Raw genomic sequence first — 18,574 nt, 5'->3', positions numbered from 1 at the left:
AATTCTAGTTTTCAGTATTTCACAGTCTTTTACCATCATACAAGATCATACAGCAATTAAAAGAAACACTGAAAACAGCAAATGCGAGTTTTCCATTGTTTAATCTTAAACACTGGTGTGTTTTTTAGGGTGCTGAATCCAAAATGATCTCAATTTTCCTCCATCACATACAGTTTTTTTACAAAACATAAAGAGTCTTGACCCAACAATTCGGCTCCATCTTTGGAAGGGCCTAAATCTCTGACTAGATCAATAAGCTCGCTGTGAAAAAATGGCTGGGGTCCCTCATCAACAGAAAAAACTGAGCTAGATTCGTCCTGGTGAGGTAATGTGTCTCTGTCCTCAGAATCACTCCGGATATCATCTAACTTGAAGGTGGGTGTAGAACTGGTATTTCTGAGGTATGAGGCACTGGACAAATAGCTGAACTAAAATTTGAGTAAGATATGTTCTTTTTATTTTTAGTATTAAAGCCTCTTAAATCTACCGAAAAGAAATAGCAATCAGTAGTGTGGTTTTGCAGTTCACACCACATCATAGGAATGCCAAAAGGAAATGAGTTTTTCTTACTCTTAAACCACCAAAAAAGATCTTCCCTACATCTTCTACACACCCTGTGAGGAGCCCATGGTTTGTCTTGATTCCCAAGTTTCAACTTGAAGTAAGCAAAATAAACTTTCTTCACAAAATCACTTGTGTTCCTTTGTTAATAGTTTATTCACCACAAATAAAACAAAAGTTGTCTGGAGAAATTACACAACCTCTTGGAGCCATAATACAGAACTAAAACATGTGCATGGTCCAGATTGAATGCAGGATGTAAACTGAGTGTGGCTTATACAGCAAAGAAAATTCTGAACTTATTTAGCATGGTGAAAAATGAACAAATCTGATAGCAGGCTTGCTTACTCATTCCTAATACCAGAGAGCAAAACAAAACAAAACATGCTTATACCAGCCAGTGAGATTCCTTACGTTTCGTTATGAACAAAATAAACCTGTTGGGACATGATCATCCTATTCCTTCTGTTTTCCTTCTCTCACCCCAACTGGTCGCAGCAGATGGCCGCCTCCTCCTGAGCCTGGTTCTGCCGGAGGTTTCTTCCTGTTAAAAGGGAGTTTTTCCTTCCCATTGTCGCCAAAGTGCTTGCTCATAGGGGTCATATGATTGTTGGGTTTTTCTCTGTACTATGAAGCGCCTTGAGGTGACTTTTGTTGTGATTTGGCGCTATATAAATAAAATTGAACTGAAATGAATCATCCGAGCTCCTCACACCGCCAAACCCACTGTATCCCCCTTCCCCACTGACCACCCTCAACTCCTCGCATTTTCTATTTGTATTTCTCTTGAGTCTCGCTCTTAGAAATTTTAAATTACTGTAAGAAATCATTATTAGATATGGGTTTTTTTTACTCAAGTATAGAATACCAGATTTCAGTTTAAAAAGAGAAAATGTATGCTTAATTAAACTAAAAACATGAGTTTTGCAAGAAAACTGGACTTGATGGAATTTTTAAAATATTTTTCCAGATTTCAGTGAGTAAAAATCTATAAGAAACAGTCAAAAATCTTATGCAGTTTTTGGTTGTAGACCCGTGTCCTTTTAAAATGAATATCTGGTGTTGTAAATGTAAATCTAATTTAAATGTTTAATTTTGCTTCAGGAACAGGTGCTCGTCACTCCAAGTGGATGGATCTTCCAGAAGAGTGCAGCAGCTCAGCAAAAGTTAACACAGCCACTGCAGCAATGACGCTCATTGCTCCCTCACACATACATGACCTATCCATCAATGGGAGTGATGGGGAAGGCAGTGAAGACCAGTTACCACAAAGCAGTGAAAGAAAAGAACAGGAAGCTTCCACATCTTTGGGAATAGTGAATAAAACTGAATCCAGTGTCTTCAGTTTGATTGAATCCAGTGCCTTAAACTCTGGTATTAAGAGAGTTTAACATTAAATAAACATTTAATAGCCACTGTGCATTTTTTCATATATTTGATTAATTGACATGTTGACTTTTGCAAAGATGCAAGGATGGAGGACAGAGAAGACGGGCATTTAACGCACTGTGGGAATGAGAAAGAACAAAACAGAGAAGATCCTCTTAATATGTCGAGATCTGAAGTTAATGGAAATACCAGAGATGTACCAATACAAACTGTGCTGAAAGTGCTACTGAGTGAGTTCTTCAAAAACAAAAGCAGTTGTATGTGTTTTGGCTTTCTTATTTTGTCAGTGTTTTTCTAGAAGAGATTTCTACTATCTCTTCTGAGAAAAAAGTCAGAATTCTGGGATTTAACTCAGAATTCTGAGAAAAAACTCAGAATTCTGAGATTAAAGTCAGAATTCTGACCTTTTTTCTCAGAATTCTGGAAAAGAAGAAAAAAAGACGTGCCCACTTTTTTTTTTTTTTCCTCCGGTGGTCCTAATCCTCTTCCGTACATTCATGGCCATAATCAGTGCATGACCACAACTGGAAGTGACTTTGAACATGGCATGGCTGTGGGTGCCAGTTACACCGGTTTGAATATTTCAGAAACTGCTGATATACTTGGATTTTCCCAAACAATCATCTGTAGAGTTTACAGGGAATGGTCCTAAAAGAGAAAATATCAAGTGAGCAGCAGTTCTCTGGTGTAAATGAGGTCAAAGAAAAATGACCAGATTGCTTTGTGCTGATAGAAACACAGTAACAGTAACTCAAATAATGACTAACTGCAACCAGGGTACACAAGAGCATCTCTGAACACCAAACAGTGAAACAGATGAACTACAATAGCAGAAGACCACACAGTTTGAGTGCTGCTAACTTGAAAACTATTTTGAGAAATTATTTGATTCTACTAATAGTAATTACAAATAATTATAAAGTGTATATACATAAATCTAATGCATTGTTATCCCTATCAAGAAGCAGAATTACAGCCTGCAGAAGAAACTGAGGAGATATTGTTGAAGATAAGGACCAGTTTCTAAGCAGAGGGGAGCTGGCAGTAAAAAAAAGAGCAGAGAGCTGAAGAGAAGGTCGGGTCTGGACATGAAAGCAAAGTTGTAAACTCAGAAGATACTGGGAATGAAGAAGAGGAAGATGAAATGGAAATGGGAGGGATGGAATCTGAAGCTGTACCCACTGTTGCCTCTAACCACACTGACCAGTGTGTTATTAAAGGTGATATTTCCCACAATTCTCCTAATGGAAAATAGTAAATACTTTATTTGTGTGTGTATTAATTTCACTTTTTGGTAACATTTTGTCTTTTGTAAAGAAGGCTCAGCAGACAGAGGAGATGGACAGTCAGCAAACTGTGAGAATGAGAAAGAACCAAAAGGAGAAGATCCTCCTAACATGCCAAAATCTGAAGTCACTGTAAAAATCAGAGATTTGGAAAGAAACACCCCAATCAAACAGCAGAATGTGGAGGAAAAACCAGAAGAGGAAATGAGTGAGTTGTTCAAAACCCGAATCACTAGCATGATTTTTTTCTGCGTTTTTTTTTTAAGAGAAAAAAATCCAAGTTCAAGTATTTATTTATTTTCTATTATTATTTTTAATCTTTTCATGGTCCTTTTCCCCCCCAATGTTTTCTAAATGTACAGGTCCTTCCTGTGAACCTCTGGCTGCATCAGATGAGTGTGAACATAAATATGTCCCCTGCTCTGGCCACAGTGTAGCTGAATTACAATCCATGAGGCCAGAGAGGAGGTAAGATGTAGCGGTCATATCATTTAGGCAAAGATTTTTAATTTATTCACAGTCTTAAAAGTTTTTTTTTAACCGCATTTATTTTTGCAAAACAGCTCTACTTGAAATAAGCCCAATATTCCTAATATTCCTCTTAAAAGTTTAATTTTTTCCACAGCTCATCTCAAGCAACTCAAACCTCTGTCGGCATTAATTTCTCGCACGTGTCAGAGGCTTTGTCGCCTGGGCCCTCAGCCAGCTGTGGTTTGAATACAACGGACCTTGATCAACTGAAGAGGGAAAAACTAAAATTGCAACTAAAGGTTTTAAAATTACAAGAAGAGTTTTACACTTTGATAATAAAAGAACTTAAAAATGAAGATTAATTCTTCTGTAAAGCTGACGTTGAAAAATTGCTGCGGTATGTCCACAAATGACAGGTGTTATTTGGAGGTTTCTTTGGTTAATTGTTACTTTTGAGAAAAGCAACAAAATCATAAAACTGTACTTTTTCTTTGCTATACTGAGTTTTCCTTTCACACTGCTGATTACCGTGTTTTACTTTGTTTTAATAATTCCACATACATCTGATATTTTCTTCTTGAAATTCTGAATAAACAACATTGATGCTTTTTATCTGTAAAATGTGCAGATGTTACAAACTGTGTTTTCTTTGGACTTTGCCCAACCTGTAATAATCATTGTAAGGAACAGCATTGTAATTAGAAGAAAAAATACATTCCTTGAATTATTTGAAGTGGCCTTGAGCAAAAGTTCTCCAGGCTTTCTTAAAGTCAGCCAACATTGGCTGCTTTTTCACTCATTTTCAGTCCAGATTTATAAATGTGTACGATGACTTGTAACTTTTGAAGACTCACTCATGTTTCAATCCACACTTAAATACAAAGCAATCTGACACGCGTACATCTAAACCTAAATAAATACTGATTATTTACGCACAATTTATTCGGTTCAGCTTCACGACTACGTGTGCAAATGTCTAAAGCTACATGTACCATCGCTCTCGCTCACTCACAAAGCCTAAAACACATGTGGACAAATCACCTGATACGCACAGATCACGTCTCGTGTGTTTTGAGACAAATTTAATGCTGAAATGTATCATAATTAGTAACACAGCAAAATGCCTCGTTTGTTTCTGTTGAGTTTTGAACAAGAAAGTCATATTTAGACAAATTTTCAAAAGACCCAAAAACATGTTTATTACATCTTTTGTTTGTGTTCATGTGTCAAACTAAAATGGAAACTCTTTTTGTACATTTATATTTACAGTTCATTCAGTTATTAATAACACAGGTGCTATTCTGTCATATTTTCTTCCTCCTCTTCCTCTTCTTCGTCATCATCGTCATCAAAATATTTATCCTCTGCATCTCTGTTGACAATGTCCAAGTTGTCATAGTCTGGATTCTCATCCACCTCCCTGTAACACAAACACATAAACACCTTAAGTCACTTTCAAAGCCCCCAGTGTAGGATTTTTCTCATTTTCCACTTAACTTCAGAGTTTGTAACTTTTTCCCCTCCTCTGGAGTCTCTTTACTAACTTGTGTTAACATGTGTAATTTCACAACAGCTTGTACAGCACAGTCTCAATATGAAACAGAAAACAGTTGTGAAAAAGTTCAGTTGTTAGTACTGTATTTTCAGTATGGAGCACACTTTGAGCATGTGTCACACAACATGCCCAGACAAAGTGGCAAACCACAACCACAAAACTACAGATTCAAAAGAACTAGTGAGCGTTGAATTTTAGGCCAAACCGTGATCGTTTTCTAAACTTAACCCTGCAGCTTTTAATTCCTAACACCAACCAAGTTGTTTTTAGTGCCTGCACATATCCATGTAATGCATTTGGTATTGATAAAATGATTTTACATGTGGAAAGTACTGTGGAAAGAAAAATCTGTATATATGTGTCTGGACAGATGAAAAATCGTGATCCAGGACACAAATGAATAAAATACAGGTAGTCTGTACCTCATGAACTGCCTTTAAACTGCGCTGAGCTGTAGCAAAATAACTTTGGTAGATTACTGAGTTCTGTTATTCTGTGAACTGATTAATCTATGAGGAATGATCATCTCAAAGCTTTAATAACAAAACTAGTTATTTTTTTCAGCAACATTCTCAAAAAGCCTGCTTACTAATTTGAAAATCTTATATTACAAACACCTACAAACATAAACTAATAGTCTGAGGAACTTGATCTGTCAAAGGCAGCTTTAGGTTGGCTACAACGCAATGAAGAAGCCTTTGAACTGCTCCTGTGTGCTGTGTGACTGACCTATAGTTGAAATCCTTGTCTTTGCCATCTAGAAAACGCTGGTGCATCTGACTGATGAACTCCTCTCTGAGAAGAGCCTTCTCCTCCGGGGTCGGCTCCCATTCCTTCTGCTGGTCTCTGTCATCTACAGTATGAAACACAGAGCAGAATAAGAAAAGATGAAGGGAAAAGAAGAAGAAAAGAAAAAAGCCTAAATTTTCTCTTTTGCTTAACTTCAGTGTGAAGTTTTTTCTTCAACCCGAACTCTGACTGACCGTAGTCGTCGTCCTCCTCTTCTTCCTCCAGTGCGCCGTCTTCCTTCTCCTGCTCCTCCTGCAGACGATTTTGGATGAGTCGTTCCTGGTAGGAGTTGAGGAGCAGATTGGCAAGTCCTCCTGTACCTTGCCCCGGCTCCCCCCTGTGCACTATCCAGCATGGCCTCCTGGGAGCGTTGTAGCACCTGCAGCATTCATGAAGGTAATTAGATAAATACTCTGAAATATACAAAAATTGTAATCACATATAAAACACAAGATAAACAGGACTCACCTCTTCATCTGTCAGGTACTGGCCAATATACTGTTCGTACAGCAGCGGCTCCCTCATTCGCATCTGTTCTTCACTGAAGTACTGGCCGTCTAGAAGAGGAGGCATGGCACAAAAAGAAACACAAAACAAAACCAGGCCGATGGCGAGTTAGAGAGAAAAGTACCTCAGTTGGCTGCAAGTACCTCAGTTGACATTATCAAAGACTAAAGCTTTTTTGCCCAATTGCTGCATGGTGGCATAATTTAAAAGGCTGTATTGCATCATTAACTGCTGCTGCCCCTACCCTTCTGCAGAGCCCTGAGGGCAGCATAGCGCTGATTCCTGACTCTGGTCCTGTCGGTGCGTCCTGCAGCCCGTCTCTGTATCACCTTGCTGTAGTGCTGTGCTCGTGGGTCTGAGCTGACATGTGCAAATGCTGACAGATGCTGAGGCTTCAGGCAAGCCTAGAAATTGTAAGATTAAAAACAAAATATAATAATGGAATTCTTCACTTCTTTACCAACAGTACAATATTTAGTTAACAATGTATTTTGAAACTGGCTTTTTTGGAGATCTGTAATGTAAATGTTCCTGTCTATAAAGAACTTTTTGGTCAGCTCAGCCTACTGCCGACTTCCCCTGTTTATTTCTTTTAAACGACCAATTAGTTTTTACAATTTAATGTAAAACCTCTTTGATGAGAAACTCTCTTTAATGGAAACCTCGCGTGTTATTTTACCTTTCACTTGTTTTGTATAACGTTTCGTCGCCATAACGGTCCGTCATTTTTGTGTGTCCCCCTTTCTCTGTGCAACCGAAAGAATTGTTCCTCCCCCACAGCCTTTTCTTTGATATGTCTTTGTCGCCACCTTGTGACAGACTTTAATGCTTATATTTTTTTCCAACAGAGAAATATTTTAGAAATAAATATTAAACATAAATTGCACATGGGTCACCTCAGCTTTCTTTTTTATTCTTTTATCAATTATTGCTGACATATCATACTGTGGTGTTTAAGCGCTGTATAGTCTATTACTTGAAATCTGTGATTTCAAATAATATGTTAGGTGATATGACCAGTATTTTCAAATATTATCAAAGGTCAGGTTGAATTGTTTTCACCTTGAGGCTCTGTGCATGGCTTCTTCTTGGCTGAAGTGCTCTTCAGCAAGACAATGAACCCTAAACTGCTTCTGTGTGCACATAAAGGACTGTTCAGCTTCAGGGAGATAAGTGACAGGTCACAGCTGTCCTCTGCCTGAGAGCCACTCTGGAGAGTAACAGCCTCTTCTTACTCTCCAGACTTTCAGGTGTGACTGTGAAGCATGAAAATCAAAGAGGGAAGAAAAAGATGAGGAGGTACGGCAGGATTTGGCATTCAAGGCCAGTCTTTGAAAACAAACAAACAAAGCTGCTCTTGTAATGGAAATGATGTGTCTTGTGGTCAGGGTTGGAATTACTACTGTTGTATTTTTGCATAAATGCATTTTACTATTAAGAGCTGTTGGATGGATTCATGGTTTCACCTTTGCTGCAACTTCTTAGGGCTGGTAGATGTACATCTTGTTGTGGTAGAACTGAGGAACAGAATATTAATTTACCTTAACACTAAATGTGTATTATGCCATTTCTCCAACTAGTAATACTAAGAAAAAATAATAAAAATAAATAAAATCAAGGTCGATTGCTGCTGCTGTTTGGGTTAAGAATGAACATTCGTTTTTTTATTGGTGAACACTATGAGATAATGCTTGCAGAGTTTTTCTCTCTATTCTTACACTATAGCACACACTATACATGCGCCTATATCTCTCATTGGTGTTAAAGCAGGGAAAATTTAACAGAGTTTTTGTTATCAAATGCTGAATTTATCCACTGCTGACATTTAACTCTCCAGCTTGCAGGACAATAGGTGAAACGTTTGTGAAAACAAAGAAAAAATAAAGACAGAGAGAGAGTCTGGTATGACCAAGCAGTAATCAGACAATAAATTTAGTTGGTAATACAATAAATTGTGAGATGCTTTCTGCTTGATTGATGCAGCACAAGTAATTTACTGTATGAAGGAAATTTCTTTTTTGTGATAATATTTTCAACGTGCATTTCTGTTGACCTGTCAACTTAGCGCATTATGAGCTGATATGTAAATTAGTTGATTGATACTAGATTTGGAAAAATGACTGGATTATAAAATAAGTAAATAAGATGTAACAGAGGGTTGAAATTAGTTTCTTATTTCTAGTGTATGGAGAAAGGTTTTATCATGGCACACATCTGTTTACATGGGAGGAAACTTCTTATGTGATACGACATTTAGCAATTTGCAAATGTTCAGCACATCAGAAGGATGACTCTGAAATTACAAAGGGAAGCAATTTTGCTGACAAAGCTGCAAAAGCAGCAGCCATAGCATCCACAGTCTTATTAACAGCACATGAAAACCACACCATTCCACCATGTGTACTGCAGGACGAACAAAAAGCAGCACCACCTAAAGAACAAAAACAATGGCTGAAACACGGAGCAGCACTAGACACTGATGACATAATGAAAATAGCAGGAAAACCCATTCTTCCCAAATCATTACACAAAACAGCCACTCTAGTGAGCCATGGTTTGAGCCATGCCTCATCAGGAGGGATGGTCTCTATGATAAACTGACAATTTTACACTATAAATTTTGAAACTTCAGCAAAAGAATATGTGAGAACATGTATGACCTGCCAAAAACACAATACGCAAGGTAACTTAAGACCAAAAAGAGGACATTTTCCCACACCACCTCACCCATTTCATACAATTCACATGGACTTCATTGAATTGGATGAGTGTCAGGGCTCAAAATACACTCTAGTAATCATGGATGTTTTTTCAAAATGGCCAGAAATCTACCCAGTGAAAAAAGCAGACGCAATCTCAGTTGCAAAGTGTCTATGCAACCATTTCATTCCAACATATGATTAGATCAGATAATGGAACCCATTTTGTAAATGACATGATCAGCAAAGTATATGAAGCACTAGGTTTCAGTTTAAAACACCATTGTGCCTACCATCCACAGAGTGCAGGATTAGTGGAGAGAACAAATGGCACTATAAAACAAAGGCTCAGGAAAACAATGGAAGAAACTGGCAGACCATGGCCAGAATGTGTAGGCCTAGTCAAAACGTGGATGAGAATAACACAAGGAAATAACAAACTGTCCCCATTTGAAATAATACATCGGCGACCTTTTCCACTACCAGTTATTAGTGAGCCACTAGATAAATCAATCCGTGAAACCACTCTGGCAGATTGGATGACTCAACTGTTGACAAACAGAGAAGTTGTTTTGAACAATAAACTGCCGCAATACTCTTCTTCACCTATTTCTTGCAGGTTGAAGCCAGGTGATTGGATCCTTTTCCGAGTCCTGTGGTCCATACCAAGTGCTTCTGACTACTCCAACTGCCTGCAAAATAGCGGAGAGACCCTCCTGGATACATCAGAGCCACTGCAAAAAGGTTGAGGTCCCAGAGGATTCCACTTCCTTCACAGAAATCAACTAGTAAGGGAAAGTTTCACCCTCACTTGGTTGCTTCAGTGGTGGGGGTGAAGTGCTGATTGAGCATTGCTCGCACTTCCACCTCCAGTCATTGGCCAACTCTAGGGTAACCAAGCAGTAGGGTGTGACGGACCTGTACACAGCCATGGGAAGGTGGACCTTCTTGGTTACCTTGACTACGATGCTTACCCTTACAGGCCCCCAGCTGATGCCGGAAACAGCTGAACCACTAGGCAGACAGAAAAGATGGACACATGATAACTCCCACCTAAGAGACATGACACAAGACAACATCCACCCTTGGATGAATAATGCCTGGTACCGCTACATCCACGACAGGACCAGGGCAGAACCGGAAAATACAGACTGTTATGTCTGTTCTCATATGCCCAGCACATCGACACACCCCACACTATATGGTAAATACATGAACAACACTCAAGCCAAGTGTGCTGCTAGCTTCGCTTGCATTGGATTCCAACACAGCCAAATCCCATCGACGAGACAAACCCATCTATTATTTACACGCTTCATGTCAACCTTCTAGGAGGGTTACAATGCAAGAAAATCACCATTGAAGACGTTGGACTTGATAAAGGAGCATGTGATCAACTTTTCTGGATCAACATCAATGTGACAAACCGGAATACATCCATCCATTTCCCAGTGTTCTTGAACAAAAACCCCAGGGAAGAACCACTCCATGTGCTATAAACAAAACAAAGGTAACAGGCCGCTTGGAAACACCACTAACTGCAACCGGACCACTGGAGGAGGAGAAGGTGCCCCTGTGAACACGACTGGACCATCTAATGGCACGTACTGGGTGCAAGGAATGGCCTGGCTATGTGGACAACGGGCGTATTTCATACTGCCCCCAGGCTGGACAGGAACATGTGCTCCCATTTTCCTGTCAGACCACACTTTCAGGATGACCGCAGTAAACACCACTTCTACAGTACGCCAGAAAAGAAGATCAACGTTACCCAAAATTCAGCCACATGACCCAATATGGGGAAGCGACATACCCAAGGAATTCAAAATGTGGACTACCGGACAGAAAGTACTCCATTCATTGTTCCCCTGGGTGGGAACCGGAAAAAACATGCTGAGGATTGAAACTCTGGACTACCGTTTTGGACTTTTCCTGAACGCTTCGTGCAAAATCAATGAACAGCAGAACCAGGAAATCAATGCATTACGGATCACAGTGATGCAACATCGAGTAGCTCTGGACATGATACTAGCAGAGAAAGGGGACTTTATGTCCTCTTCAACAACACCTGCTGCACTTACATACCAGACAATGTACACTCATCAAACATGACTGACGCCTGAACGCTTTGAGACAGATCCAGCAGGCCCAAAATCAGGACTATGTAAGCGATACAAGTGACTGGTTTTCTTGGCTTTACACTGGCTCCTGGCTACAGGTACTAAAAAGACTATTGGAGTTGGAGTATTTTTACTTTTATTTTGTGTTTTTGTAACATGTATACTGCCATGTCTAAAACTCATGATTAACCGCATAATTGTTTCCACTGTTGCTGCATACATAGCCGTGACAAATGATGATGATGATGACCCCGACCTGTTGGAACATGAGGACTTTGTGTGATTAATGATGATGTGACAGAAAATGTACAACAAGATGTTACATACTGATATCTCACTCAAAAGTTATACGTGACAAACAGGAGGGAATGTCAATGGAGAATTGTACTTAGTAGTCAGTATAAACTTTTAATGATATAAGTTTACATATGATAGAATACTGCATGATGACCTTTTGATGACTTAGACTGTTGTTCACTACAAGACTTGTTCTGTTCTCTTTATCAATTTCTTCCCCAAGCAATAATAAGAGCTGAACAAGCAGTTTCACTCCCTACCAGGAAGAGGGGCCGCTTCCCCGCTCACACACACACCCACATACGCACAACATTCCAGAGGTGGGACCAAGTCATTGTTTTGCAAGTCTCAAGTAAGTCTCAAGTCTTTATCCTCAAGTCACAAGTCAAGTCTCAAGTAAAGTCAAGCAAGTCAGAGTCAAGTCGTAAGTCAAGACAGACAACCTTCAAGTCAAGTCCCAAGTCCGAAACTTTGAATTTCAAGTCCTTTCAAGTCTTTTTTTTAACCCTCTGGGGTCCCGGGTATAATTGGCCGTTCTTGACTACTTTTGATTTTAGCTCTATATTTCACCTTTAAAATATGTTTTTCTTGCCTTGTTTGGTATCATTATTTTCAGCACAACCTCAAATATCTGAAATTTGAGTTATTTTTTTCATTTTGGTATACTATATTAGCACAGTTGATCTAAATTCAGACAAAAATTCAGAATCCGAGTAGAAAAAGTTATATTTTTTTATGTTTAAAGAATCATTTTCATAACTTGAAATGCAAATAGAAATTGTACATTTCTAAAAATTATGAACAAGTTTTGCAAACAACAAAGTTATATGGTACTATTTACCTAAAAATGCAGCCAAGGCCTCAGGCGTTTTTTATATAACCATTTAAATCTATTTACAGAACAATCAGGTGTGCTGCATCAAATAAGAAGGCACACAAATTATTTGTGCCAGTCCAAAAAATGTAGTTTGTGTTCAGTATAAGACGGAGGAGAACAGCACAGGCCTAAACCCTGCAGGTCTGACAACTGGAGGTGCAACAGTCCAGTTTTCTATGTGGAGACAGCGTTTACACTGGAATCTGCCTTTGACAGCTTTTTAGATCAAATATGAAATTCAGCAGTCTAACCGACACACAATACAAAACAATAACTACACAACAAACTAACTACAGCCTCCAAACACGCTAAACGTCACTAATGTCTCACATATGAAAACTCTCTCTCTCTTTTCTTTCGCTTGCCGCTTTCCGTCATGGGTGTCACTTCTAAAACTTCCCTTCTCCTAAACAACCAAATGTCACATGTTGCCTTATCATTTTTTTTGATTGGCTGACATGGTAAACTCTAACACCAATAGGGAAGGGGTGTTTTTCTTTTTCACTGCAAGTGGAGAGCGTATGCTAGGCTGTCTGTAGAAAACGCCGTTTTTGTCTAGCATCCCTGTTGAGAATAACCTTTGCAAATAAACAACAGCTAATAACATAAAATCAAAGTATTTTATTTGATGTATTGACATAAATGACAGAAGAAAAAGGCCATGTATAGCAGGACTACTCAATTACACACTAAGGTGGGCCAGATTTTCTAACCAAAAAAAAAATTTTCCCTGGCTCAGACATGCAAAAGTTAAACACGACCATACACTAATTGCAAATTAAACACAGTGATTTTGAATTGTGATGTGATGGTAAAATAAATATTTGTCAGTCTAAACTGGGTTAAATCTACGGGGTTAATGATGGGGAGGAGACAGAGAGAGACTGAGTACAGCTACAGAACCCACTTTCTGAAACGGACCCTGCTCACCATTCACCGACAATTCTGAGCTAACAAGTTGCATGTTATTCTTGGATGCGCTTGCAGGACCGGATTTAAAATAGCATGACAAACATATCATACCTGTTAAAGCCAAGCAGTATCATCAACGTAGCCCGGAGAACATTTGCTAATAAGATGAAGTTAGCTAAGTCAGCTGTCTCATCGTAGCAAAAAAAAAAAAGAAAAAAAAAAGCAATTTCAAATGTCGGACAAAGTTGGAAGTTGTTCCATCTCCGTGTGTGATTCTCTTCTTGCATGTTTTGCATATTGCATTTCGTTTTTTGTTGACTACTTCGTAGTTTATGTACCCGAAAGAAATTACTCTTGGGAGCATTTTTGGCTCGAGCGTTTTTGTTCTTGTTTTTTTCAAATCTGGTTAATTTGATTGGCTGTGCTACAGCTCACGCTCACATACATACGGAGTGTGGTAAGAATGAATGAATGAATAAAGTGAATTAATGGTCCGCACTTTTTATATAATATGTATGTTAAATTTTAGATTTGGGTAAAATATCAAGTCTTTTCAAGTAAACAGGTTCAAGTCCAATTCAAGTCCCAAGTCACTGGTGTAAAAGTCCAAGTCAAGTCACAAGTCTTACAACCTTTTTTCAAGTCAAGTCTAAAGTCATAAAATTAATGACTCGAGTCTGACTCGAGTCCAAGTCATGTGACTCGAGTCCACACCTCTGCAACATTCCTACAAGCGTATTCACTGTATGCACTGTTGTATTACCTTTGCATATAAATAAAGACCAGAGCAGTGACCTAGCGCGAGTTCTTGAGCCACACTCTGAGGTGCGAGCGCTCTGTGACTGCCCTTGCAAGTAAAAACTGCAGCGTGCGTGTTTCCATTCTCTGACTCTCAGCTGAAGAAGTGACTTTAGAATACATCGCTTGACAGAAACAGAAGACTAGACATCATCCTGAGATGCCAAGATCTGAAGTCAGTGGAAATAAGAGAGATGTGGCAAAGAACACAGCAATCAAACTGCAAAATGTTAAGAAAGAACCTCAAGACAAACCGAGTGAGTTGTTCAAAAACCAAAATCACTAACATGATTTTTTTCTGCTTTTATTTAGAAGAGAAAAAAAATCCAATTTCATGCATTTGTTGTATTTTTTATTATTTCTTTTGATCTTTTCTGGTCTTCTTTTCCCCAATATGTTTTCTAATCACAGGTCCTTCCTGTGAACCTCTGGCTGTGTCAGATCAGCAAGAGCATAAAGCTGTTCACTGCTCTGGCCACAAAGTAGCTGATTTACAATCCATGAGGCCAGAAGGGGGGTAAGATAAAGCTGTCATATCGTTTAGGCAAATATTTTGAATTTATTCACACAGTCTTAAAAGGTTTTGTTTCTATGGCATTTATTTCTCACACTGCAAAATCAACTCTACTTGAAATTAGCCAAATATTCTTAAATCTGACCAAACTGTCTAGTTTTGAGAGAGAAAAAATCTGCCAATAGGGTAAGTAAACGTTGTTTTGGTAGAATTCTTAAAACTAGCAAATTGTTGTCTAAAATATACAGAACACTTACTAAAATAGATGAATCAATATCCCTTCCTTTTGCAAAGTGGGAAGCAGATTTATCAGTCAGCTTAGACCAAAACTTCTGGTCTCAGGTATGCTTAAAAACCTTCAAATTGAATAGAAATCTCAGTCTGCAATTAATACAATACACAGAGTGCACTAAACAGGTCATCGGATGTTCCAGATGGGCTTTACATCTTTCAACAACTGCTCACACTGTCAAGGCAATACACCAAACACTTACATCCACGCTCTTTGGTTCTGTCCACCAGTTCAGAAGTTTTGGCACGGGATATGTGAAGACTTCTCAAAGTGTCTGAAATGTAAAATTCCAACCTCCCCTTTAGTGTGCTTGTTGGGCAAATTGGATGATGTCACTACAGAAACTAATACAGTCCACATGGTTTTTACTGCTCTATGCATTGCCAAGAAAACGGTCCTCATGAACTGGAAAAATAAAAATAATCTTAATTCTAGCCAATACAGAAACCATCTAATAGATCATATTAGTCTCGATACAGCCTCTGCCACCACATTAGATCAATCCCTCTGGGCTCCTTTGATCGGTTCCATCACCTAGTGGGGGTAGGGGGTCATGGTTTGGTCCTGCCTTCGCTATTATGGTTGATGTGGAGGTTGGGACGGCTTAGGGCGTTTGGAGAATCCCTAGGGACGTTATCCCTGGAGGGCTTAACCCGGGGGTTGTGGTCATAACCTGGTTAGTGGCTCTGATTGCTCTTAGAGGGTGTTTTCCTCGTGGCTGCGTACAGCAGGGCTGGGGGAGGTAGGTAGGTTACTGGCCTGGTAGCCTGGCTGCCCCTGAGTGGATCCGAGGCAGGTGTGGGGGCTTGGGCCCCTACCTTCTTTTCCTCCCCACCCCCGACTGCCTCCCTCTTCCCGCTCCACCACACCCACCCACACAAGTAGGGCCTTGGGGTGCAGTTGTGTCACCAGGGTGCAGGTGCCCCCCCGCCCTGTCCCCTTCTGGCCACCTGTGTCTCAATTTTTTAATTTTATTCCACAACTTAGACATCCACATTACTCACACTCTCATTACACATACATATAGGGCTGTGAGGGTGGGCACGTTAACGGCGTCCAGAGGACGCTCTGTGTATTCAAGCCCACCTCTGGCGCCGGTGCCCACCTCTCAATTTTAAATCCATGTAGACACTGAGGGTTCTAGGGAGGGGTCGTGCTAACACCGGATGCTCTCCGGCAGCAGCACTGTGTCTATATGTCAGGTTGGGTCTTGGACACCACCTCTCTGGGAACTCCCAGGCCCTCCAAAGTATGGAGGACTAGCTCCCCTCACCACACTCCCTGCTGGTGGCTGATGCCCTCAGGGGTCGGTGCGTTGGTGGTATGCCAGTTATGTACCAGCTCACTGGTACATACCTGGCATACCTGGCTACTTAGCGGGGCCTGGCACCTGTTGCTCGGTCAGGCTTCTTCCGGGGCGCAGGGGGCCCTTGGGCCTCCGGCCTCTGGGCCTGCGGCTCGGTTCACTCTGGCACAGCTGGCTGCCGGCAGAGCCGGCGGGCACGCCAGTGCAGTCCCCTATGGCTTCTGCTCCGTGGCTGCTGGGTGACCCCTCGTCTGGGGCTCTCCTCAGCTCTTCCCAGGAGGGTGGCACGGATGCCCCTCCGGTGGTCCTCCTTGGGCTCTCGCACTCTGGGGCCTCTGGATGTCTGGAGCCTGGATGTCCTCCATGTCTGCTTCATGCCCTGGGGGACGGGGCTTCGGCTCCGTACATCCTCTAGCAGACTGTTACATGGGGAAACCTTTTGAATACAAGCGCGCTGATCAACACAGGTGTGCACACGGGTGTTCACTGTTCATAGACATAAACTACACCTTTCTTGGCTGCTACTTCAAAGCACATTGTGCGCTGTCGGTCCTACGTGCTGCACAACAACATTCAATATTTAGTACTTACTGCTGTTTACACTTAGCTAGATTATTGCGATGGTGTTGTGTTTATTATGTTGCTCTCTTTTTTTGCTTGTTTTCTCTTCTTTTTCTCTCAACAGGTGATCCAGGTGATTTTTTTTCTTCTTTCTCTTTTTAAGTGCCCTTTCTCACTGTCCCTCTTCTCATCTGTTTTTCTTTTCCTTCATCTTTCTTGCTCCCTTTCCTATCCCCCAGTCATGTCTGTCCTTAAAAACAAAACAAAAAAACAAAACTGAAAAGTCAATCACAACGGAACTTTTTTTTGAAAAAAAAAAAAAAACTAGCAAATTTGACTGTTGTATGCCTTTAATTAGACAAAACTGTCTAAAATGTCTAATTAATTAAAAATCTTAACCTATGATGAATATTATGCTTTCTTGAACAAGCTATTTTCAAAAATAAATTTGTTGTTTTAGTGTTTAATTTAGATTTTCACATAAAGGTTAGATTCATTTGCTAGTTTTAAAGATCTTACCCAAACAACTTTTGCTTACACTATTTAGATTTCTTTTCTCAAAACAAGATAGTTTTGTTAAATTTAACAAAATCTGGCTCATTTCATTTTTTAACTTGCAGTGCGGACATGATGGAGGCCCTGTCACCTAAGCCCTCGGCCAGCTCTGGTTTGAATACAGTGGATCTTGATGAACTAAAGAGGGAAGAAATAAAAATGCAACTAACGGTTTTAAAATTAAAAGAAGAGTATTACACTTTGAAAATAAAGGAACTTAAAAAATGAGCATTAATGCTTCTGTGGGGCTGACATTGCAGACAATAAATTAAAAGATTGCTGAGTTTACATCCACAAACTGACACACGTTAGTTGGAGGTTTGTTGGCAGGAATGTTACTTTTGACAAAAGCTACATAGTCATAGAAGTGTGCTGCATTAATACATTGTACTTTTTCTTTGCTATACTCAGTTTCCCTTTAGTATTGTTGATTACCACGTTTGACTTTGTTTTTATAATTAAACAAATATCTGATATTTTCTTCTGTAAAATGTGAATAAACAATATTGGTGCTTTTTATCTGTAAACCATGCAAATGTTGTGAAACAGTGTTTCCTTTGGACTTTGCCCAACCTGTAGTAATTGTTGTAAGAAGTAGCCTTTTAACAGCATCGTCCAGGTAATGTACTTACCTGTTTTGTATATGGATAGATTATAAACACTATGTACGTAAGCAACATAGTGGGTTGGAGAGTACTTGTATCTTGCAATAAAGGCTTCTTTTTGTGTCTGCTTTGTCTACCTCTGCGTCCTGCTTTAAACTCTTCTCATCTCCATCCTACACCACAGCTAAACCAATCACTGATTGCAAGTCTAACTGTATACCCAAAAAACCAAGAGACTCTTCAGCTGTACATCGGCATTTTAAATGTGTGATAAAACTTACAAATATCAATAGTTGAGGTAGTTTCAAAGTTACAAAGCTTAGGTTAGTGAGTTAGTTATTTAATGAGTTACTTAGCTAAGTAATTGAGGTTTGTGGGGTTGATAAGTATCAAGACATGGAATGGGTCTTTGAGTAAGTCAGCCCAGGACAACGGTCATTTTGGGTTTTCAGGGTGGAATGACTGTATATCTTTAATGAC

General features: G+C 39.8%; 1 protein-coding gene and 2 long non-coding RNA genes across 3 annotated transcripts; 2 read left to right on the top strand and 1 right to left on the bottom strand.

The window, feature by feature from the left end:
- The first annotated feature begins 1,670 nt into the window (after positions 1-1,670).
- LOC120439732 lies at positions 1,671-2,945 on the top strand. Its single transcript, XR_005612705.1, has 3 exons — positions 1,671-1,935; positions 2,028-2,180; positions 2,913-2,945. It is a non-coding gene; the product is annotated as an uncharacterized LOC120439732 (long non-coding RNA).
- A 1,935-nt stretch (positions 2,946-4,880) lies between these two features.
- LOC120440026 (coiled-coil domain-containing protein 97-like) lies at positions 4,881-10,912 on the bottom strand. Its single transcript, XM_039611579.1, has 7 exons — positions 10,797-10,912; positions 10,154-10,271; positions 6,803-6,962; positions 6,491-6,608; positions 6,246-6,388; positions 5,992-6,115; positions 4,881-5,127 (listed from the first exon to the last, which is right to left on the bottom strand). The coding sequence occupies exons 1-7, from the start codon at positions 10,910-10,912 to the stop codon at positions 5,004-5,006; spliced, it is 903 nt and encodes a 300-aa protein (XP_039467513.1). The 3' UTR covers positions 4,881-5,003.
- Positions 10,913-14,392: 3,480 nt separating this feature from the next.
- Positions 14,393-18,204, top strand: LOC120440090. Its single transcript, XR_005612956.1, has 3 exons — positions 14,393-14,518; positions 14,673-14,778; positions 17,555-18,204. It is a non-coding gene; the product is annotated as an uncharacterized LOC120440090 (long non-coding RNA).
- Positions 18,205-18,574: the final 370 nt, after the last annotated feature.

This window comes from Oreochromis aureus, linkage group 4 (assembly GCF_013358895.1).
Source record: "Oreochromis aureus strain Israel breed Guangdong linkage group 4, ZZ_aureus, whole genome shotgun sequence".
In the NCBI taxonomy this organism is placed as follows: Eukaryota; Metazoa; Chordata; class Actinopteri; order Cichliformes; family Cichlidae; genus Oreochromis; species Oreochromis aureus.
The sequence above is the reverse complement of the archived record's forward strand: the minus strand, read 5'-3'. Positions and strand labels throughout refer to the sequence as shown.